Genomic DNA, 23672 nt, shown 5'->3' with positions numbered 1-23672 from the left:
AGAAGGGTGACCTGGCCTGGATACTTTGGTCTGAGCAGTCACAGGGTTAGTGACCAGAGCTGGAGGGGAGTTGATCCTGAGAGACAGTCATCATTCATTTATGGTATCAGGGCTGGGCAGAAAGGAGGGAGAGGCAGGGAGGGGGCCAGCAAGATGGTGGCCAGAATGGAATCTGAAGACTAGCTGGAGCCAGTAGCCACACACTCAGCAGCAGGACAACACAGGTCCCAGGGTAAAAGTTCCAGAGCTGAATGGCTGAAGTCCCCAGGGAAGGTGCCCTCCCTCTATTGATTCCCTCCAACTTATCTTATTGATATGTAGTTGTTTGCTTTCTTTGTATCCCCAGCACTTAGCACACAGTCGGTGCTTAATAAATGCTTACTTAGGGGGCAGCTAGGTGGCAAATCACCGGCCCTGGATTCAGGAGTACCTGAGTTCAAATCCAGCCTCAGACACTTGACACTTACTAGCTGTGTGACCCTGAGCAAGTCACTTAACCCCCATTGCCCTGGAAAAAAAAATAATAATAAATAAATGCTTACTGACTGACTTCATGCCTTCATTGGGTGGCAAGTTTGTTTTTGCCAGAGGAGTAAGGCTGGCAGGACATATGGGAAGAAGACAGCCAGCATAGGACCTTATATCCGTGCAATGGGTATTCTTATCCCAGTTTTGCAGTTGAGGCCATCAAGGCCCCAGATAAGGGGAATAGACGTGCCCAAGGTCACACATCTAGTAGGATTCAGGTCTAGGCCCCCTTAATTCCAAGGCCACCCCCCCTTACCCCCCTTTCCTCCCTGGGCCTCTGTGAAAGGAGAGGTTTTGACCAGGCTGGCCACCTCTGAGATCTCTGAGCTGGAGCTCATACAGTCGGTGAATCTGAGTGTCTGTTAATGGCCCACAAATAATCCCTGGAGAGAGGGCTGAACTGAGAGCTGAGTTTGAATCCCAGCCCTGCTCCTCATTCACTGTGGGATCAAAGACAAGTCGCCTCCCCACTCAGGTCCTCTAAGACTGTGTGCTAAAGATGGATTCTATTGGTCCTTGTCGATGTCATTATAAGCTCATTAGTTTTAGAACTGGACTGGACTGGACCTTAGAGGTTCTTGAGTCTAACACCTTTCTTTTATAGATGAGATCACTGAGGTAGGTTGAGCTTAAGTGACCTGTCTATGGTCAAAGCTAGTAAATAGGGGCAGCTAGGTGGGGCAGTGGATAGAGCACCGGCCCTGGAGTCAGGAGTACCTGAGTTCAAATCCAACCTCAGACACTCAACACTTACTAGCTGTGTGACCCTGGGCAAGTCATTTAACCCCAATTGCCTCATTTAAAAAACAAAAAAACCAAAACAGAACTCTGGGCCCAGAGGCAGGAAGATCTGAGTTCAAATCCAGCCTCAGACCCTCACTAGCTGTGTGACCTTGTACAAGTCACTAACTTCTGTATACCTCAGTTTCCTCATCTATAAAATGGGGGTAATATGGTGAGGATCAAATAATATTTCTAGAAAGTACTTAGCATGGTTCCTGGCACTTAGTAGGTGCTTAATAAGTGCTTGTTTCTTTCCCTTCGCCCTCTTGAGCCTGGGAGTAGCACAGTATTTCAGGGTCTGTGATGGCCAGCAGGGTCAGCCTGGGAGAACCGTAGGGCCTGTTGCCTTCTGGGCAGACAGCACTGGGCAGCAGACCCAGACTGGCTGAAGATCCAGACTTGGGAGAAACAGACACAGCTAGAGCAGCTTCTCCATTGTATGCATTTCCCGTTTCCTTTCAGACTCAGTGTGAATCAGATCACCGACTCTGGCGTCAAGGTGTTGTATGAGGAGCTAACGAAATACAAAATTCTGACGTACTTGGGGTATGTATTTGGAGGTGGGTAGGGACAAGGAGCATGTGGCCTCAATTTTGGGGGGACATCCCATGGAAAGACAAGGCCCTGGGAGGAGGGAGACCTGTGTTCTGATTTTGACTCTGCTGTGTGAGGTTGGACAAGTCAGTTTCCTTCCTTAAAGACTTAGTTTTCCCAATCTGTGAAATGGCGGGGGGGGGGGGGGGCGTCAGCCTGATGCCCCCAACATCCCCTTGAGGTCTAACAGTCTAAGGTTCCCTGATAATCCTACAATCCTATCTGAAGCTCCAAGCCATGGCATTGACCTGCCCCCACGGCCCCAGTGTAGGCATGTGGGATGATGTGCATCTGGAAGGGAACAATGGGCTGGTTTTTGGAGATGCCAAGTGTTCGTTTGGTGCCCTTGATGGCATGTAGGGGGCTGAAAGGCCAGACCAATGGGCTGTGACAGGTTCCCTGAAAGCAGAAAGACTTCAAGTCTATACTTGAGGAGGGGCTGTGTGTTTGTTGTCCAGGAGTATCCTGGCAAAGTGGGGGGTCAATTTTGTAGCCACAGCAACTCTTGATCATGCTCTGGATTCTGCAGTGAAAAAAACATGGCTTTGGGGTCAAAACGCTGAGTTCAAATTTTTCCTCTAACATTCCCTAGGTGATCTTGGCCAAATCCCTGCACCTCAGTTTCCTCACCTGCAAAACAAGAGGGTTGGACTGGATGGTTTCTGAGATCCCTTCTAGTTCCATATCAGTGACCCCCACCAAGTTACTGAGGGGTTGCCAAGTCTTCGTAGTGGGGGAAGGGGACAAAACCAAAAGTAGTGACATTTGTAAGTTGATTCAAATTTCCTCCTGGCTTTTGGAATCTCTTCCCTGGCCTTGTTACCCCAGACTATAGCACCTACACTTCTTTATTTCTTTCTTCTTCTTCTTCTTCTTCTTCTTCTTCTTCTTCTTCTTCTTCTTCTTCTTCTTCTTCTTCTTCTTCTTCTTCTTCTTCTTCTTCTTCTTCTTCTTCTTCTTCTTCTTCTTCTTCTTTTTTTTGGTGGGGCAGTGAGGGTTAAGTGACTTGCCCAGGGTCACACAGCTAGTAAGTGTCAAGTGTCTGAGGTCATATTTGAACTCAGGTCCTCTTGAATCCAGGGCTTTATCCACTGTGCCACCTAGCTGCCCCCCGCCCCAACTCCTTAAAAAAAATAACATACTTGCCCCAAAAAGAGGTATGGAAAGATATCTCCCCATACTCCTTTGCTAAGCTGTGTGGGAGTGTTGATTGCTTTCACTGATTTTTCTCTTTTAAATTCTTTCTTATGATAGTTCTCTGGAAGAGGATGAGGAGAGGGATTTTGAGTAAGTAAAAACAAAAGGGACCAATAAAAATTTACTACTTTTATTTTTTTTATTTTGAATAAAAGTATTTTATTATTTTCCAGTTACATGTAGAGATAGTTTTCGGGGCAGCTAGGTGGCTCAGTGGGTAAAGCACTGGCCCTGGATTCAGGAGGACCTGAGTTCAAATCTAGCCTCTGCCACTTAACACTTACTAGCTGTGTGACCCTGGGCAAGTCAGTTAGCCCCCATTGCCCTGCAAAAAACAAACAACAACAACAACAAAACAAAAAAAAAAAAACATGTAGAGATAGTTTTCAACATTTGTTTTTTTAAGATTTCCAATTTCAAATTTTTCTCCCTCCCCTCTCCCCTAGACAGCAGGTAATCTGATATAGGATATATATATATATGTATATATATATAAAATTACATTAAACATATATCTGCATTAGTCATATTATAAGAGAAGAATCAGAGAAATAAGGAAAAACCTCAAAAAAGAAAAAACAACAGCACCCAAAACAAAAGAAATAGTATGGTTCAATAAGCATCCATATTCCACAATTCTTTTTTTTTTTTCCTGGATTTGGAGAGCCTTTTCCATCATGAGTCCTTTGGAATTTTCTTGTACCATTGTATTGGTAAGAAGAATCTAGTCTATCACAGTTGATCAACGTATAATGTTGATGATACTGTGTACAATGTTCTTCTGGTTCTGCTCATCTCACTCATCATCAGTTCATGCAAGTCCTTCCCAGTTTCTCTGAACTCCACCTGCTCATGGTTTCTTACAGCACAATAGTATTCCATTACATTTGTATACCACAACTTGTTCAGTCATTCCCCAACTGATGTACAGCCCCATAATTTCCAATTCCTTGCCACCACAAAAAGAGCAGCTATAAATGTTTTTGTACATGTGGGTCCTTTTCCCTTTTTTATGATCTTTGGGAAAAAGAGCCAAAAGTGGTATTGCTGGGTCAAAGGGTATGCACAGCTTTATAGCCCTTTGGGCATAAAAATTTACTACTTTTAAATGATCCTAGATTTCAAGGTGGAAGAGAACTTGTAAGTCATCAATTCCAACTCTCATTTTACAGTTGAGGAAAATGAGTCGGAGAGGGGAACTATGTTGACCCCATGGTCATACTAGGTGATACAGTAATTAGAGCACTGGACCTGAAGTCTGGAAGACCTGAATTCAAATCTGGCCTTAGACACTTGCTAACTGTGTGACCCTGGGCAAGTCATTTAATCCTGTTTGCCTCATTTTTCTCATTTGTAAAACGGGATAATAGCACCAACCTTCTGGTGTTGTTTTGAGGATAAAGTGATTAAAATATTTGCAAAGTGCTTTGCAAGTGTTAAAGCACCATGAAATTCTAGGTGTGTTATAATAATTATTACTTATACTTATAGTAAGAGATGGAGCCAGAATTTGGACCTGAATCATCTGACTTCAGACTAAGTCCTTTTTTTTTCATCGCAAAGTTTTGACTTGTTAAAGCCCCCAGACCATGCCAAGATGCCCTAAAGTTTTGCCTGAAACTGTGATTTCTCTCCAAGGTTATACAATAACCAAATTACCAACACTGGAGCCAAATATGTGGCTAAGATCATCGAGGAATGCACAAATCTTACACACCTGAAGTGAGTTAAACTGCTATGGGCAATGGAGATGGGGGAGGGGAGAGAGAGTGGGGGTTGGAAGACCTGGATCCTAGGATTTGGTGCTTGGGCTCACCTAGTGCAATTCCCTGCTTCCCCCTCACTTCCTCTTTCATTTTACAGATAAAGAAATTAGAACCCAAAGAGACGCAGTGACTAAGACCACACAGTTAGCATGGAGGAGAGTAGGGCTTCCAACTCTGGTCCTCTGCCTCTTGATATTTAGGGCTTTTTCAATGATACCAGTCACTAGTGGCCTCTTCAAAGGAAGGCTGGATGATCACTGGTCTGGGATGTTGTCAAGGAGACTATTGTTTAGATGCAAGTCAGACTCACTGGTTTCCCACATACCTTCCAATTCTGTGGTTCTGAGGTTCCATGGTACATTATGTATCATGGAGCCAGAAAGTCCTGAGTTCAAATGCAGCTCTAAAACCTCACTAGCTGTGTGACCTTGGGTAAGTCACTAACCTCTCTGCCTCAGTTTCCTCATCTATAAAATGAGGATAATAATAGTGCCTACCTTCCAGGGTTGTTGTGAGTTTCAAATGATAGATTATTTGTAAAGTGCTTAGCACAGTTCCTGGCACATTGTAAGCACTAATTATCTAACGGTGTTATTAGAATGATCAAGCACTTAGCACAGTGCCTGACACGTGTCCAGTGCTATATAAATATTAGCAAGGATGAGGATGAAGACGAGGTCTCATTTTGGACTCTGCTCCAGTGTCCCAGCCGATTTCTGATTTTAAGTTAGCCAATCACTATTGTGCTCAGTCAGCGGTCTCCTAGTGGCCAGAAGAGTAGAGGCCGGGACCTGGGCCACAGCATCCCTTATATGGAGACATACATACATGTGCAGATATGTCATAACTCTCTCCATAGAGTGGGAGCCAACTACATAACAAGCGAAGGAGGAAAGTGTCTGGCCTCGGCTGTGAAGACAAGCAAATCGATTCTGGACATTGGGTGAGTAAGAAGGAACCTCCTTAGCCCTGGGACATAGGACATAGGCCTGGGCCCCCTGGGGGCCATCCTGGGGACTCCATTAGACTGTGAACTCCTTGAGGGCAAGCACTGTCTTTCGACTCTTTTTGTATCCCCAGCACTTAGCCTGGTGCCCGGCACATAGTAGGCACTTAATAAATGTGTGTTGATTGACTGATTGATGTTTATGCAGACTATTCATGTCCTGGTCTTTTCAGGATCATGCTGTCCCTGTGGAGTCGGCATCATTGGCCCTGCTACCCTCACCTCTGTTGTGTCTGCCTCATTTACTACCACTTACAAAGGGAGGTGGGAAACAAGCTTCAGGTTCTGTGACTTCACTACATGCAAATTCAACTATTCCCTCTTACCCTCTGGGTGTAACCCCAGCCTTGCCCCTTCACTCACTCATGATAGTAATTGCTGGCATTTATACAGTATCTTCAGGTGTTCAAAGCAATTTGCATATGTTATCTTATTTGGTCCTTAACCACTACCCTGGGAGATAGGTGCTATTGTTATTTCTATTTTACGGTTGAGGAAACTGAGGCTGAGAAAAGCCAAGTGACTTGCCTAGGGTCATGCAGCTAGTACATGTCTGAGGCTCGATTTGAAATCAGGTCCTTTTTAGTCCAGGTCTAGCACACTATGCACTGTGCCACCCAGCTCCCTATCATTGCCTGCAAGAAATCTCCACCCGAATGTCTGAGGCCTAGCTTAGGTTCCACCTCCTCCAAGAAGACCACCTGATTCCTCCCCCAGACAAGAGTCCTCCCTCTCAAATTCCCCCAGTGCTCTGGGTCTGGATCTCTTCTTTGGCCCCTTTTTTCTACAATGTGTAATGTTTATTTGTGTCCATTATTCTTCCTACAGTGTTCTATGGGCTCCCAGAGGGCAGGGCTGGGCCATCTCTTCTCTCTATAGCCCTCTGGTCAAGCCCACAAGGAGGAGTGGCAGAGATACTAAAGTCAGTGGATCATCTGGTGGAGGGGCTTAGAAGGGTTTATCTCCCCCCCTCCCTGAGTGTCCTAAGAATTCTTCATATTAAGAGCATGCATACCAAGTGTGAGAGCATGGAATCCCAGGAAGTGTTTTGGTCTGGTGTCAGAAATCCTGGCCCTTTCACATGTTTACTCTGTGATCTTAAGCAAGTCACCTCATCTCAGAAATGGGGAGGTGACTTGCCCAAGGTCACTCAGCATGTAGCAGAGCTGGGGGGCTGGAACCTACTTCTTCAGAGTTCTCTCCATTGGGTCACATTGCCTCTCATGTCCACTTTACTCCTTAGAAGAGTCTGCTGGGGGCAGCTAGGTGGTGCAGTGGATAAAGCACCGGCCCTGGATTCAGGAGGACCTGAGTTCAAATCCAGCCTCAGACACTTGACACTTGCTAGCTGTGTGACCCTGGGCAAGTCACTTAACCCTCATTGTCCTGCAAAACCAAACCAAACCAAACCAAACAAAAAGAGTCTGCTAAGGCTGAAGTCCTCCAAGGGAAAATAGGAGATGGTTCCAGTGGGCCCAGCTTGAGGATACTGAACTCTGGCTGTTTTTCTCCTCAGGATGTGGGGCAATAAGATAGGGGACGAAGGGGCCAAGGCTTTTGCAGATGCACTGAGGAATCACCCCAGCCTGTGCAACTTGAGGTAACCAAAACACCTCTATCCGAGACCATTTACTGGGGTAACTTGCTCTTGGGAGGTGGTGGCAGAACCCATTCCAAGCCCATCCCTCTCTCTTCTTCCCTCGCTTGGTGGGGGGGGGCACGGGGTATTGGCTTGTGCGAGGGTCCCCACCTTTCCCCTCATCCTATCCCTTTCTCTCCTTTCTCATTCTCTGAATGTTGGGGCTGTCTTCTTCCTCCTTCACATCTACCCCACTCCTCCCTCCTACTGGGTGTGGCCTCTTCACTCTCAGTTCCTTCCTGCAAGCCTGCAAGCTCTCTGGGCCTTCCTGTTTCACTGGCCTAAGGAGGTGGGCCTTGTCCTGGGAGCCCTCCAAAGAATTTCCCACGGTCTGCAGCTTGCACTGGCCACAGGATGGCCTGAAGGGGTCAATGGCCCCCAGCAGCACTCCCTGCATTTGCTGAAGTTTCCCCTGGTTTTGACTCATGCTCTGGACACAGCTCTTTAGCACAGAGCTCAGGGTGAAGTTTCTGTCCTGGGCCAGAAGATTCAGTCAGTCTGGTGGGGAAGCAGATACTGAAGGTGGCTTCCCTGGCCACTCCCCCGTGATGGTGGAGGAATGTCTGGGATCCCTCATGAAACGTCCCTTGTGGCTTTCCTTTTCAGTCTTGCCTTCAATGGCATCTCCACAGAAGGAGGCAAAAGCCTTGCTCAAGCACTCCAGCAGAACAGCTCGGTGAAGATATTTTGGTAAGGAGGATGGGAACTTGGCATGAAGGACCTGGTCTCAGGAATTCTCAGGAGGTCACTGTATGTGTCTGGGTTGGTACATTGGTCAACATGCTTTTAGTTGATGCTGTGGATCAAGTGTAGAGCTGGGAGTCAAGAAGCTCCTGAGTTTAAACTCTGCCACAGACATTTAACAGCTTTATGATCCTGGGCAGACAACCATTCATCCCTCAGCCTCCATCTCATCATCTGTGAAATGGAGATAACAATAGCACCTCCTCCACAGTGTTATTCTAAGGATCAAGCTGTAAAGCTCTTGACAAATGCCCATTATCACCATTATTATTTATTAAGCACTAACTATTGACAGGCACTGAAAAGACAATGTGACATAAGCAAGGACCTCAAGGACATTCCATTCTCCTGGGGGAGTCAGGATACAAGGAACACACAGCTAAAGGGCAAGAGTTAACAACTGATGGAAGTAGGAAAGGCCTAGGGAGGCTGGGAGGGCACTCGAGTCAAGTCTTGAAATCCAGGGGTCCAAAGAGGAGGGAAGAGCCTTCCGTAGTTGGAGGCTAGCCTGGGCAAAGGTGTAGAAGTAGAAAGTGGGGTGTCATGTGGGGAACAACACGAGGGAAAGTCGTGTAAAATCAGTCTGGGGAGAGAAGGGGGACCTGCGTGAGGGTCTAATGATAATAATAGCCAACATTTATCTGGTGAGTACAATGTGCCAGGCACTGTGCTAAGAGCCTTGCTATCTCATTTGATAATATGAATAAAAGCCAACCCAGAATTCGTGCCTCTTATTTATGGTACCAGTGTCTAGCCTCAAGCTCTCCCAGCCTTTAAATAAATGCATTGAGACAGTTTGTTCTGACATAACAGACGCTTAGCTCTTGGTGGCGAGGGTCCTCTTCTAGAGACATGGCCAGACTCGGGGAGGGTGGGGGGCAGATCTGGTGGAAGGACAATGGGATGGGCTCCAGCTGGTGCTCATTCAGCACCAGTGCCTATCTTCAGTGCATTGAGTGGCCCCTTGTATTCTTATCCTCTGTTTGGGTTTACCTCTTGAGGGATGGTGGTGGCACCTTTCTGGCCAGACTCTGCCAAACATCAAACAGGATCTTGACCTCAGAGATCTTATGTGATTGTGAAGGCTGGGATCTTTCTTATATGCCCATGGTGAGCTAACCACATCCTCTCTGCCTAGGTTGACCAAAAATGACCTGGATGACGAAGTAGCGGAGAGCTTGGCAGAGATGCTGGAAGTCAATCAGACGCTGAGAGATTTATGGTAATTTTATCTTCCACAGCTCCCACTTAGAGGATTTGCTAGACCGGGGATGTCAAATGCACTTAGCAACAGGGGTCACTGAACTGCATAAGGATCCCTGCAGCCCCATATTGACCCAGAAAGCCACACACCAACACTATCTATGTCCTGTTGTATTTTTATTCATTTTGTTAAACATTGCCCAGTTACATTTTAAGTCTGGTCTGGCTTCAGCTGTGGTTGGCACCTCTGCTTTATACCATTTTAACATGGAGGGGATGAGGATGGAGCTGTGTGTGTGTGTGTGTGTTGTCTCCTGTTAGAATATAAGCTCTTTAAGAGGAGCAAATGTTTCACTTTTGTCTTTGAGTCCCCAGCATATAGTAGGTCCTTTATAAATGATTGTTGATTGATTAAATCTATGATCATCTTAAGATCTTTGCTAGTGCTGACCATGATAGAAATCAGGTCTTGGGGTCAGAAGAGGGGGCTCCCACTCTTCTGACTGGACATGGTCAACAGCAGTAGGGGATGCCCGTCTTTTCCCCATTTCTCTGACTCAGTCTTTAAGAGAGTCAGCATGGAGGGTGGGGGAAGGAGGGTAGTGGAGGCAGTCAGGCTAATGGTGGGCAGGTGTCCAGCTGGATTTGGAGAGAGTTCTCCACTTTCAAGGATCAGTCTCACGGACTTTTGAACCTGCCCCAGTTTGCTATTGGTAACCATGGTCCTGGCAATGACCTCCCTTCCTGGACCACGGTATCTGAATTTAAGTCTCACCAATGGTTATTACCACTACCATTCTGCGATGGCAAGGGTACCCAACCAAAAATTAAGAGACCTGGGTTCTCTGTCATTAACTAACAGTGAGGCCTTGGTTGATTAATTTTTAAAAATCTATTGAGGGGGCAGCCAGGTGGCACAGTGGATAGAGCACCAGCCCTGGAGTCAGGAGTACCTGAGTTCAAATCTGGCCTCAGACACTTAACAGTTACTAGCTGTGTGACCCTGGGCAAGTCACTTAACCCCAATTGCCTCACTAAAAAAAAAGAACATTTAAGACTAGATGGTCCCAGATCCAAAGCCTATGATTGCCACAGAAATGAAGAAGGTTTAACCTCCCAGCTACCTCCCACCTCAACCCCTAGCTCTGTGTAGCCAAAACATTTGCCTGCTGGGAATGTGTGCTATAAGCCAAATAAAATATCCAGCCAGCCACCCTGGCTGCCTGAAATACCTCACTGTTTGCCTCTTGCTTGGCCAGTGCACCAAGCTAGAAGAGTCTGCCCCCAGGGGAGGCTTCCAGAAACAAGCTGTTCTTTGCAGGCACATCCCCGACCTTTGTAGCACTTAGCCCCTTCCTTCCTTCCTAGGGGACCGAGCAGAGCAAGGGGCCCAATGAGGGATGAGCTCAGAATAATTCTTATCAGGGCGTGAATATTTAATGCCAGTAAGTCTTCATGGTACAGAGCTATTCAGATTGTGCCAAGTCAAGTCACATGGGTTCTGGGAAAGGCTCAGAATCCCCAGTGAGCAGTAACACACCTGGCGAGGACTTCAAGCCTAGCTTCAGGCACACGAGGGTTGTGGCCTTGCTCGGACACAGAGAGCCTCCATTATATCCTGGCAATGGCCTTGTGGCACCGATCCTGCTGGGGCTCAGGAAGACTGAGATCCTGACAGACGAAAGCTATTTCCTGCTCTCTCTCCCTGGATATACAGAAGATTATAGATCCAAGTCTAGGGAAGAAACCTGGAGACACCTCCGAGGCTATCACGGAGGCCCAGACCGTGCGCCCAGAATTGGAGAGTTTCATACATCTAAGGATGAACAAAGTTAGAGGCCTTGTAGGCTGGCCCCCTGGTTAAGTGACTTGCCCAATGTCACACAGGTAGCAAGCAGCAGAGATAAGACCTGGCTTTGTCCATGTTCCTTACTCTAGAAAAGACTCTAGAATTGGAGAGTTTGAAGAGTGTAGAGGAAGGAGACCGAGGCTGAGATCCTGATTTTGTGACCGTGAGCCTTTATGAGCCTTGCCTTCCTCACCTGTAAAATGGGTCTGAAATGCCATCTAGAGCCAATCATCCATACATTTAAGGTCACTAGTCCAACTCACCGCCCTCTATTAGAGCCCCTCTCTCACATCCCCGGAAGGTAGGCATGAAGCCTCTGCTAGAACCCTTCTGGCAATGGGAAGCTCTCCTATGAGGAAGGCAGCCCATTTCATGTTGGGAAAGTTCTGTTGTAAGATCAGCCAAAGCCCAGACGGCTCTAGTGCCGTGAATCCCAGCTGCTCACAGCTTCACCCCACTTAACACTTGAAGCCAATTCCTGGAACAGGGCCCCCAAAGTAGGTCAGACAGGGGGCAGCTAGGTGGTGCAGTGGATAAAGCACCGGCCCTGGAATCAGGAGTACCTGAGTTCAAATCCAACCTCAGATACTTAACACTTACTAGCTGTGTGACCCTGGGCAAGTCACTTAACTCCAATTGCCTCACTAAAAAAAAAAAAAAAAAAAAAAAGGTTAGATGGAGCTCTGGGAAGGAGGCATCTTGTTCTGCATCTCTGAGCGCCAGCCCTGTCCGCTGCCTCCCGCCCCAGCCAGAGGCCTTTGCTTTTTTCAGGCTCATCCAGAACCAGATCACAGCCAAGGGGGTCTCCCGCCTGGCGGACGCTCTCCAGAAGAACTCGACCATCGTGGATATTTGGTATGGCCCAGTGCCCTTCCCTGCCTTGTGGGTTGGGGTGGAACCTTGGTGACAGACAGACGAATCCCCTTTGTAGCCTTAAGTCTGGGAAGCTTCAGCTTGGTATGACAGTGAGTCTTGGAATTGGTTCTTCCACTTGTCCCAGCTCCTTGGAGTCCAACTATTTTTCCAGATAGAATTTCATCTGAACTGAGCTGCCTCAGCTTTCACAACTTGGTTGCGCTAATGAAGACTCCCCAAATGGTTTCCTACTTTCTGTGTTTAGACCTTCCCCTCCCCATTCCTAAGTCCCCTCTCATGCCCACAGAGGGCAGCATGTCTACAATAGAGTAAACAAAGCCAACCCTGGAAAAGCAAGCCTACTCTGATGTCTCATAATGACCAGTTTTGGTCCAGAAGAACAAATGGTGATGCACACTTCCCTCATCTCTGTAGGGAGATAGGCAGCCATGGTGGTGGAAATGTGCCTTACGTTGGCACTGATTTAAAGGGGTTGGTACAAAATATCCCCACTTCACACCCAACCCAGGAGTGCTTTGCTACCACCAGCTTCAGAATTCTCTTTGTTGATGGGGCTTCAGATGGCATTGGTGACTGTCTCAATCTCATTGGTTACCTGGTCATTGCCATTGACGTATCTCCTGGTCATCTGGGCATTCCCATCTCAGAATACGCATTTAGCTAAGAGCAGCAAAAGAAACGGAGGTGGGGGCGGCTAGGTGGCGCAGTGGATAGAGCACCGGCCCTGGATTCAGGAGTTCCTGAGTTCAAATCTGGCCCCAGACACTTGACACTTACTAGCTGTGTGACCTTGGGCAAGTCACTTAACCCCCATTGCCCCACAAAAAAAAAAGAAACGGAGGCTCCATGTGTTCATGGACACATGGCAGCCAGGTAGGAGTGGGCTTCCCTCCCTGGCAGCTCACAGCAATCCTCCTCACTCGAAAGCTGCTGGAGAAGGGAATGAGAGATTCCCTGCTCAAACTTTTTCATAGGTACCCTCAGTTCCAGCTCAGCCTCTACTGCCTCGCTTTCTAAACTGGGGGTCGTGGGGGGTCATGCAACTGAGTGTGGGGGTTGTGAAAATTTTGGCAACAGTGAAAGATCATGTATAACTACTTTATATACCCATATACCCAGGGTTACATAAAAATTTCTTGGTTGAAAAGGGCTAGTGAGTGGAAAAAGTTTAAGAAACCCTGCTTTACTGAATCATTAGGCCTTCTAATTCTTCAATCAACCAGAAGACTTCTCCTTTTTATTCTTAGGCCAAGCAACACAAAACTTGTCCTCAAATTAACTTTGAAAGATATTCATGTGGGAGTGGAGGAGGGGTTGAACAGAGAGGAATGGGGCATGGAGGGAGTTCTTTTAGAGTACAGCCTTGAGGTAGGGGTGGCCATCTGTTAGTTCTTAGTTTAAATAATGATCCTTGTTAATTATGCACTAAAATTACTTGTTTCCATCATTCCTGAAGATGCGCCCCTTCTATATTTTAGTGCTCTGAGGCAAAGCTCTAGGTGTCCCACCCTAGGTCCAGTCTGCCATAGGATATGGGAAGCAGTCTAGACTGGAAATATTGGAAACAGTATAGAGAAACCAAATACATGATTCCCAAAGAGCTGGGCTGCTCAGCAATGGGGAAGGATCAGCTTAAGTAGGAGATGGGCTGGTCCCCTCAGGCTTCTCTCAGGGGCAGCTCCCCCTGAGAACTGGGCAGAGCAGAAGAAGGCTCTCAGTGATGCAGAGGCTGGACTTGGCCATCAGACTTCACATTCTCATGCCCTGGCTTTGGGGGAATGCAGAGAGGCTATCTCAGAGTGGGCCAAAGGGCCAGATTGTTGACTGCTGGGTCAGTGGCCAGGGAGGCAGGTTCCAGGTCAGAGAACACAGTTCATCCTGGCTGTAGCTTCCAGAAAATGGAGTCGACGCCAACAAGGCCGGTCAAGGACCTTGTGACATCAGCAGCTGCAGAGCAGCGCCCACCCCTTCTGTTCTGATGCTGGGTGGTTTTAAGTTAAGAGTTTTTGTTTGTTTTAAAGGGGAGAATGTCACACACCCTCTTCCCCTACTTTCAGCCTCACTCTCTTCTCTCTCTTTCGCTGGGCAGACCAAACTTTGTGATCATAGAGTCTCGAGGCCTGGGTCTTTGCCAGACCTGCCCTATTCAGGCCACATTGGGGTGTGGGAGCCTCACTTTAGGAAGGACATCTGACGAGCCAGAGAATGTTTAGAGGGGAGCAGCCAGGAGTGGGGGAACCAGAGACTAATGGACCAATCCATCACGATGTACTTACTATGTGCTTAGCATGTGCTGCATACTCTGCTAATATCAGTGATGCACATCAGCAGTGAAGGCAGTCCCTGCCCCCAGGGAGTATACAGTCTTTTTTTGTTTGTTTGGGGGGAGGCAATGGGGTTGTGACTTGCCCAGGGTCACACAGCTAGTAGGTGTCAAGTGTCTGAGGCTGGACTTGAACTCAGGTCCTCCTGACTCCAGGGCCAGCTATCTATCCACTGCACCACTTAGCTGCTCCTGGGAGTGTACATTCTGATGGGGGAGACGCAAACACACAAATGATCACATAGGAGAGACACACAGAGTGAGTGGAAGGGAGCCTGGGATGGGGAGGCCGGGGGGCCTGGCAAAGAGCTGCAGGAGGTGAGGCGTGGGCTGACTTATAGAGGAAGTCAAGGATTCAGAACAGCAGAGGTTAAGGAACAGCTTTATAGGCAGGAGAGACTGTCAGTGTAAGGGTCTCATCTGAAATCCTCCCTTCCCAATGAACACTTCCTTCACTTTCTGCTTCCCCAACAGCTTAAATGGGAACCCAATCAAGCCTGAAGAGGCCAAAGTTTTCCAAGGTGAGAAGCGGTTCCATTTTTGAGGACATGTGCCCCACTGCAGTCAGTGTCACCAGGACCCAGAAAAAACTGTGCCCCAGGACCCAGTGATGCAGCATCACCTGCTTGGGACAAAAGCTCTGGGCCAGCCATCAGGGTGTAGCCTGCAACCAAGGACTTCAGGAAGAGGGCGGCCTCCCCTGTCAGAGCCCTTGGGCTCCACGCAGACGGTGCTACTGAAAGAACACAGCCTTCTCCGGACATCTTTGAGTTGTGTATATGCCACGAGCAGCTCTTGTATATAGTCACAGGTTTCTGTACATATCTATTAACAGCACTTTGATGATAACTGAATGAAAGAATTTATTTTTCTATGTAATGGAAGGAAGAAAAGTTTCGGAGAAAATGCAGAGCTGGCCAAGCTGGAGTCACACCATTGCCTGAGCTTTCCGTGAACCCTGGGGGCTGCCAGGTGGTGCAGTGACTTGGAGAGCACTGTGCTTGAAGAAAGAAAGACCTGAATTCAAATCCTGCCTCAGATACTTATTAACTGCAGGAAACTCAGCAAGTGTCTTAACCTCTCTGGGCCTCAGTTTCCTCACCTGTAAAGTGGGGATAATAATAGAACCTACCTCATTTGTATTAGATAGAAAGTGCTTTGAAAACTTTAAAGTGATATATAAATGCTTTCTAAAATTATCATTATTATTGGAGAAGTGAACTACAACTGGCATCAAGGAAGTGAGCATCATAATGGCATTGGAGCATAGATTTAGTGCTGGAAGGGACCCTAGTGGAGGCAGGAACAAGCATTTATGTGGCACCTGCTGTATGCAAGCCAGGCCCTGTACTAAACACTTTTTATAGTATTATTCCATCCGATCTTCATCACAACTCTGTGAGAAAGGTACCATCATTACCCCCATTTTACAGATGAGGAAACTGAGGCAGGCAGCGGCGCAGTGACTTGTCCAGGGTCACATAGCTGGAAAGTGTCCGAGGCTGGATTTGAACTCAGATCTTCCTGACTCCTGGCCTGGTGTTCTGTCCCTATGGAGCCCCCTACCTGCCTCTAGAGGTCATAGATGTACAGATGGGGAAACTGAGACTCAGAGGCGTCCAACAGCTCACTACTCCATGCTGGTGTTGTCTCTGCCCCGGGCAGCACTGCTCAATAAACAGGAAGTGTTTTATCAGACTGTCTCTGTTCTTCCTCATTCCCCAAAGCTGCAGGCAAGGAGTGTGAGTGTGCCCATTCCACAGATGAGGAGACTGATCTATCGTGAGTCAGGGCCCTGGGAATTGTGAGAAGCCAGCTTTTTGTGCTGTGAAGCAAACACCTGTAACCTCTGCGCCCGCCCGAGGGAGGCTGAGGCTTTGGATCCCTTGAATACAGGAGTGGTGATGAGCCACAGTCAGGTGTCCTCAGGCAGAGCCTCCCGGGGCCAAAGGAGGGACAGACTGAGGAGCTAAAGCTTCCAGGCTGATCCCTAGTGGGCTCGGGCCCATGGGTGGCTCCACACTCTAGCCTGGGCAAGTGGGGGACACCTGACCTCCAAAAACATGCTGAATGCTTTGTATGGGAGCAAAAGGAGATGAGCCACTCATGAAAGGAGTATTGTTAGCCGGTGAGCTGCCCCAAAGCTGTGAAGGGTCTGACTGAGCCTCTAAGACCCAGGGTCTTAGCCCTCCCCTTCAACAGCAAGTCTGGGCAAGCCGAAGGACCCTTCTCAAAATCGTGTTTTTAAGATGCAAGAAGAAAATATGTGGGATCCCAACAGAAGCTGCTTATGTTGAAGGATCGTTATCAAAATATTTTGTAAAACCAAGTTCGTGGTCCCTGGGTTGAGAAGCCCTGCACTTTGGAAAATCTGGAGGAGCACACAGACTCACAGTAGGAGGAGATGCGGGGTTTGGGCCTACACTATAAGGAGGGAGACCCCTGTCCAAGAGATCGTGGCTCTCTCCACGTCATCAAGTCGTTGTATCCACGCGCCATCGCTCAGGCAAACGGAATCATTCCCTGGCATCTGCTGCAAAGTCTGCTCTTCCCTTTGGCACTTAAGATGAAGAGAGAGGCTGGCCTCCTCCTGGCCCAAACACCTCCTGAGACATCCCTTCCCTTCTCAGGCTGAAGCTTGGAGACAAGAACCACAGAGAAAGCAAGTCATGAACCCTCGGAAGACTAGAGAAGGGGCGCCATTCTCTCTGACATTCCTGGATTAACAAAAGATACCAAACGCCACTATGTTGTCTAACACTTTGGAAGGCTGAGTGCCCATCCCTAATGCCAATGAGATGGCTCCCATCAATGCATCTTACACTTAGCACGTTCCAAGGCCTGATGCTGGACGTCTTAGAATTAAACACGCCATTCTATGCTGAGCATATTAGGTGCTTGTGTGGGGGGGCATATTTAAAGGAGGCCCCAATGGAAAGATCACATGGACTGACTGGAGACACCCAAGGAGGGGTGGGGTGGGGAGGGAGGGAGACATGGGAAGGGGGCTTGGAGAAGCCCAGGGAGCTTCCCTACAATGGGCCTGGGAAGGCCATCTCCAAGCAGGTCATCATTTGGAATGTTCCCAGGGAGCCTTGGGCAGGAGAAGGGAGTCCTTGGTAGCCTAGGATGTGTGGGTCCATGCTTGCCGACTGATGACTCTGCTAAGGTCATGATTGTTCAGCTCATGTAGTGATGGGGATGGGGAGGTACTGTTCAGGTGGATCTGAATGTTTCCCATCCGTGAGGTCCCAGGCAGGCAGGTACCACTTCTCTGGGAGCAGGACTTTTTAGAAGCTTCCGATATAGGGAGACTCCTAAAAAGGTGTAGGGTTCAGAGTGAGAGAAGAGGGCCAGGGGGTAGCCTCTAGGATGAGACTCAGTCAGTAACCAAAAGAGGTTTGTGGGGCTAAAGAATGAACCAAGGTCCTGTTCTGCCTCCCATCCAAGGCAAGCTCTGGGACACTGCTTGTGGTATCTCTGGACTTCACAACTCTATAGTCCCATAGGGAGTGGCAGAGGAGGCAGCCCCAAGTCATCCATTGCCTCCCCTCTGCCCAGTGGGTCAGAGACATGCTTCTGCACCCAGAACAGCCACCCAGCTCTTATCCCAGTAGGGTAAGTGTGTCAGACCCTCACTTCTCCTCTCTGGTCTCTTCTGCTCACAGATGCACACCATCTTCCTCTAACAGGAGGAAAGGGAGAGTATGTGGGCAGAGCTGTGCCAGAAGAGGCTGGAAATGGGGGAGATGATTTCTGAGCCCCAACATAGCCTAGGGAACTGTCTCGGTGCCTAAGATGGTAAATGGAAGAGAAGGGACTGACCAGCCTTGGGGGCAAGATCTTCCATTCTGCATTTCACTCCTAGGCCTGTAAGCCACCACTGAATCAAAGGTTTTGTGGAAGGGTGGAGGGGATTGGGCAAGCCCTGAGCCCCTGGGTACATCCCCAGGGATGAGCATCCTTGGCCAGCAGATCCTCCTCTCCCCCAGAGGGGCAGCTTGCTCTCTGCTCAGACAAGTTTTGCTGCACAACAAGGACAGCTCCAAGGACCCCCTGGCTGAGCTAGCATCCCATCGAGTCAGCTGGTTGACAATGTTCCCCGACCTTTGCCCTGACTGGTTCTGTAGGCACCCCACTCACTTACTGTTTAACTGCCAGACAGAAGAAATCAGACTCCTGTGCCCCTTGGAGGAAAGTTCCAAAGGTCCTTTTGCACACGGCCTCCCAGCCCGCTCAGGGAGGCTAACCGGCCCTAAGCAGGCCAAGAGGATGAGCCTGGGCCAGTGATGAACAAGGACAGGTTCTGAGTTTTGAAAAACAAATGGAACAAAAGAAAAACAATTAGGCAGCAGCCGATGTGTGGTGATTGAAGGCCGGCAGGCCACCGTCGGTAAGTGCTTGTCATAAGCAAGAGCTGTGCTAAGCTCGGAAGATACAAACACAAGCAAAAAAGTAGACAGTTCCTGCCCTCAAGGAGTTCCCGTTCTAATGGGAGAAGATACTTCAGGAAAGGGAGCTGAAAAGTGTTTGTGTGAGCCCAGAAGCCTCGCCGTGGGCCCCCGTAGGGCCAAGTGGAATGGAACCTTCTCACCCTGAAGGAGGAAGTCTGGGAGAATGGGAAGCTGAAGGGCCCTCCCCTCGACAACCCCCCATTTCCGCCGTCCTACAGCAGAAACCTTGGCATTGAGCTACTGAAATCAGCCACAAGAGGGCAGGTGTCCATTGTGGGAAGGCAGCCCATCCCCTGGAAACAGAAAGGGGATCAAATTCCCCACTCAGTCTCCCAGTTTAAATAAAGCCACCGAGGGGGACTTAGGCGAGGTCACCCAAGGAGAGGCAGCATGCTGGTTTGGGGGGTTGGAGGATTGGGGCTCACAGCTCAATTCTCTTGAGAACTAGGTGAACTTGAACAAGTCACTTCCTCCCTGTGCCTCAGTTTCTCCTCTGTAAAATGAAGTTCCCTCCAGCTCTAGTGCCCAGATTCAATGAGCCTGTTATGGGAGGTCTACGTGCCAAGCTGGGTTCAATACAATATTCGCTGGAATCGGAGACTCCCCCAGTTAGAAGAGCCCTAGCCTAACCACACCGCCTCCATCTTTTCTCTCCCTCCCAGGTCAAGCTCATTTCCAATAGCCTATTCAGCTACCACCTCCATACAAACAATGTCTCTTTCTCCAGCTGCTGGAGAATATCTCCATCTGAATGTCCCAGTCATGCACTCCCCAAATGCCTTCCTCTTTCCCCTGCTTCCCCAAGCTCCTCTCCTTCTGACTTCACTGTTTGGCTCAGTGGCGCCACCCTTCCTTCAGACTCCCAGGTATCTTATCGCCCACACTTGTATCTAATCAGTTACCAAGTCCTACCCATTCCTTCAGCCATCTGCCTTCTGTACAACAGTGAAGCTAATTGTCCTTATGCAAAGAAAGACCCGATCCCTTCTCTCTTTCATTTAGTTTCCTTCTGGCTCCCACGTCGAGTCCAAACACCATCGCCAGACTGCTTGAGGCCCTCCGGAGTCAAGTACCACTCTTACTTTTGTCTCTCAGTATTAGGGTTTGGCCAGGTCCTACCAGGACCCCTACCAAGTTCCTGTTGTTTACACAGTCAGGATAAGGAAGTACCCCTAAGGCAGCAGGCAGCCCAGTGGAAAATTAACTTTGTGAAAAACAAGATTATAAAGCAGGGGAGAGTGAGGAGTCCAGAGACATGCAGCCCCAAGTCCTGGAGACTTTGTTTTGACAATAGCTGAGTGACAGCCTCCCTCCCCCTCCCCCAATTCCCCAGTGGAAGTGGCATTCAGTCTTTTGGGGAATAAAAGTTCTGTAGGGGAGGGAGCATCACTGCTCTTCAGAACCCTAGACAAACTGCTCTGAGGGACTGAGGGAAGAAGCGAGGGGAGTCCCATCCGACCACAACTACTCTCCTGACTTTGTCTTCTCTACTTCCTTTGATGACTCCTGGTGAGGGGAGCAGTCGTCCTATTGTAGTCCGAGTGTTCACTCAAGGCTAATTTTCTCCTAGTGTTTTCCTCCATGTACTCCATAGATTCCATCCAAACCGGACTCCTCGTTCTCCAAACAAATCCTGTATTTCCCCATGTCATAGCCATGCCTTAGCTAAGGCCATTTCCTGTCCTCCCACTCCCACCTATTGAATCTGGTCCCTTCCACCTTTAAACCTGCAGCCCTCTCCATCTCGTCTCTTAAAGCTCCGCAACAATCCTAGTTTCTAGATGAACCTGATATGAGCCTGGGATAACTCAGAAGTTTTCTCCTTGAGAAGCAAAACTAAAGGATGGTCACATACCTAAGAGGCATGGGGAGGCTAGTCCATTAGGGGTGACTACTACTTGAGAGGCATGGGGAAGGAGATAACTCCAGAAGTCAGAACCACCACCCCTCATTCAAGCTTTTCTCAGGCCCCAATAAAGAACTTTCCATTGTCAGGTGGTCACCCCATCTATCCTCTATAAAAGCTTGCTAGGTGGAGCAGTGGTTAAAGCACCAGCCCTGGAATCAGGAGGATCTGAGTTCAAATCTGGCCTTGGACACTTGACACTTACTAGCCGTGTGACCCTGGGCACATCACTTAACCCCAATTGCCTCACCAAAAAACAAAACAAAATAATATATTTAAAAAAAAAAAGCTTTCTTCCGTTCTCAGAGGAAAAAACTTTCTTCAGTTCTTTGAGGAGAAAGATGTCTTTAAGCCATCTCCTCCCCTTGAGGCTAAGTCTTAGACTTCCTTCAGTCACTTTCTCTAGCACCCAATAAAAGACCATTTTAATTCTAATTGGACTGTGTTCAAGAGGAGGCATACTTGAGGAGCCCTACCACCATTTCCGGAGACAAACCCTTTCCGGATCCACTGAGTCGGGGAAGACTTTTGGCTTTTGTTTCTTGGTACCCTAACTGTGCCCTTATTTTGTAACCCGAGTGTGTCAATCACCCTACTACACTCTTCCCTCCAAGGCAGAACCTGGTGTCTTTGTTCAGTCCCTGGCAAGGTGTTCTTCGTATGCTGAGAACTTAAGTGGTTTTCAAACTGATTGTGACCCAAAGAGCTTTCTTACTGCTGTACTTTCTTCATGATCATTAGGAATAAAGGGGGAGGGGGGGTGTTATCTCTGCCAATATTCAGGAACTTTCCAAAATCACATTACATCGCAGTGGCCAAAAGATGGAGGCTGGGAGCAAGCCTCCAGAGCTGACCTGAAAGGCTCTCGTTCAGGGGGATCTTAGGAGACTGTATTTTCCTAAGGGTCACAGCAGCTCTCTGAAAAAACTGGCATCAAAGTTTGGGAGCTGCCATATAGAAAAAGTCATCTTCTGCTTGTTTTAGAGGTCACAGCTAGGAGTAGCAGAGAGACGGATTTAGGCCAAATGGAAGCTGCTAAGGAGCACATTGGTTAGAAGGCTGGGCCTGGAGTCAGGAAGACCTGAGTTCAAATCCAGCCTCAGACACTTACTACCTATGAGATGCTGGGCAAGTCACTTCACATGTTTGCCTCAGTTTCCTCAACTACAAAATAATGATAATAATAGCACCCACCTACCTCAAAGGGTTGGACAAACACAATTGACTAAGAGCTGACTGGTTCTCACCTGGTCTCTATCCCCAGGCCAATGAAAGGCCTGGGGCTGACCAGACTTCATCAGTTCCAGACTCTGATTGTTTTATGGACCTCTCAGACTATCCCCTCCCTGAGGTCCCCAGGCTTACTTCCTGGACTTTTAGCTTAGTATGCAAAAGGTTCTTGTGCATTAGATACATTCTATCTTCCCAGAAGCAATCTCTTCCTTCCCGGTTCTGTTCCCCCAGATAAACCCAGGCCCCAGATTCCCGACATTAGGCATTCTTAGCATCCCTTGTGGAATGTCTAGAGCTGCAATCCCTCTGTTCTGATTAAAGACCTTAAGCTTGTTATATTGATTGTTGTGTTAATTTTCAGGTGGACAGGTTGTTGTGAGGATCAAATGAGATCATGTTTGTAAAGTGCTTAGTACAGCGTCTGACATAGTAAGCACCACATCAAGGGCTCGCGATTATCATTATTAATTACTAACAGACAGAACTGGGAAAAACTGGAAGGGGCAGTGTAAGGTAATGAGCTTCCCCCCACAAGAGGAGTCCAGGAAAAGGCTAGACCAACTCAGAGCAGGGATCAGAGGGGACTCTGGTTCAGTTACGGGTCAGACTAGAGTTTCCCAGGTTCCTTCCCGACTCTGCTCTGCAGTTCTAAAATTGCATGAGGGCCGCAGTAGGCTTCTATTATAATTTGCACTTTAAAAGGGTAGAGGAGCTTATCTATCCTGTCCAGCTAACAGGATAGAGATTAAGGCCATTCCTGGATTCCTCACAGATTCCTTTTCCAACCCTGAAGTTTATGATGGGAGTGTCAAGGGCGACCTAGAGAACAGAGAATGGACCAGGAAATGGTCCCAGAGCATGCTAGGAATTCTCATGGTCTAGCCACTCCAGAGATAGGCACCCCAGGGCGGGCTCCAGGGGTGAGGCCCCAGGTAGTCCAGGGAACTTTGCCCGTCCCATCCCAGAGCCTTGGCAAGCCAGCAACAAACCAGCCTGACCCTTCTGGAGCAGCTCGGCCACGCTGGCAGGTTGCCAGCTTTGTTTAACCTGAACATCCACAGGACCACAAGTCTGGGTGGCACCTTAGAGGTTGCTGAGGTGAGGAGTCCCAGTGAGAATCCATGAATGAGTGCAAATGAATGCGTGAGCATCCTTGAACATTTACAATGTGCCAAGCATGGGACAGAAATAGAAGACCAAGGCAGTCCTTGCTTTCAAGGTGGTGCAGTGGGTAGAGCACCGGCCCTGGATTCAGGAGGACCCGAGTTCAAATCCAGCCTCAGACCCTTGACCCTTACTAGCTGTGTGACCCTGGGCAAGTCACTTAGCCCCCGTTGCCTCACTAAAATAAAAGGAGATCACCTACAATTTGGGGGAGTCAACACATAAAAGAAAGTCCAGTTACAGGATAAACAGACAGACCCTAGAGAGGCATAATAATGGGGTTAGATGGCAAGGCCCCGAGGTCTTTAGATTACCTGGTTATTCAATATTGAATCCAGCTCCTTTGACTCTCAACTTGGTATCAAAGAACTTGGAGGCAGGTAGAGATGTTTGGGGGGACTTGGGAC

At 48.3% G+C, this 23672-nt stretch overlaps 1 protein-coding gene across 5 annotated transcripts in view; it reads left to right on the top strand.

Annotated features, from left to right (window-relative positions):
• NOD1 (nucleotide binding oligomerization domain containing 1) overlaps positions 1-15602 on the top strand; it is a 45692-nt gene extending 30090 nt beyond the window's left edge. For 2 of the 5 annotated variants that reach the window (XM_043968768.1, XM_043968769.1), the window contains 9 exons: positions 1774-1857; positions 3160-3192; positions 4741-4824; positions 5728-5811; positions 7391-7474; positions 8120-8203; positions 9396-9479; positions 12081-12164; positions 14983-15602. In XM_043968768.1, the coding sequence (XP_043824703.1) occupies positions 1774-1857; positions 3160-3192; positions 4741-4824; positions 5728-5811; positions 7391-7474; positions 8120-8203; positions 9396-9479; positions 12081-12164; positions 14983-15052 (691 nt within the window). In that variant the 3' untranslated portion in view covers positions 15053-15602. Of the gene's footprint in view, positions 1-1773; positions 1858-2497; positions 2759-3159; positions 3193-4740; positions 4825-5727; positions 5812-7390; positions 7475-8119; positions 8204-9395; positions 9480-12080; positions 12165-14982 lie in introns of those variants that run through there. The other 3 variants (XM_043968770.1, XM_043968771.1, XM_043968772.1) reach the window with 3 other exon arrangements.
• The last annotated feature ends 8070 nt before the right edge of the window (positions 15603-23672 follow it).

Source organism: Dromiciops gliroides, chromosome 5 (genome assembly GCF_019393635.1).
Source record: "Dromiciops gliroides isolate mDroGli1 chromosome 5, mDroGli1.pri, whole genome shotgun sequence".
Classification (NCBI taxonomy): domain Eukaryota; kingdom Metazoa; phylum Chordata; class Mammalia; order Microbiotheria; family Microbiotheriidae; genus Dromiciops; species Dromiciops gliroides.
The sequence above is the reverse complement of the archived record's forward strand: the minus strand, read 5'-3'. Positions and strand labels throughout refer to the sequence as shown.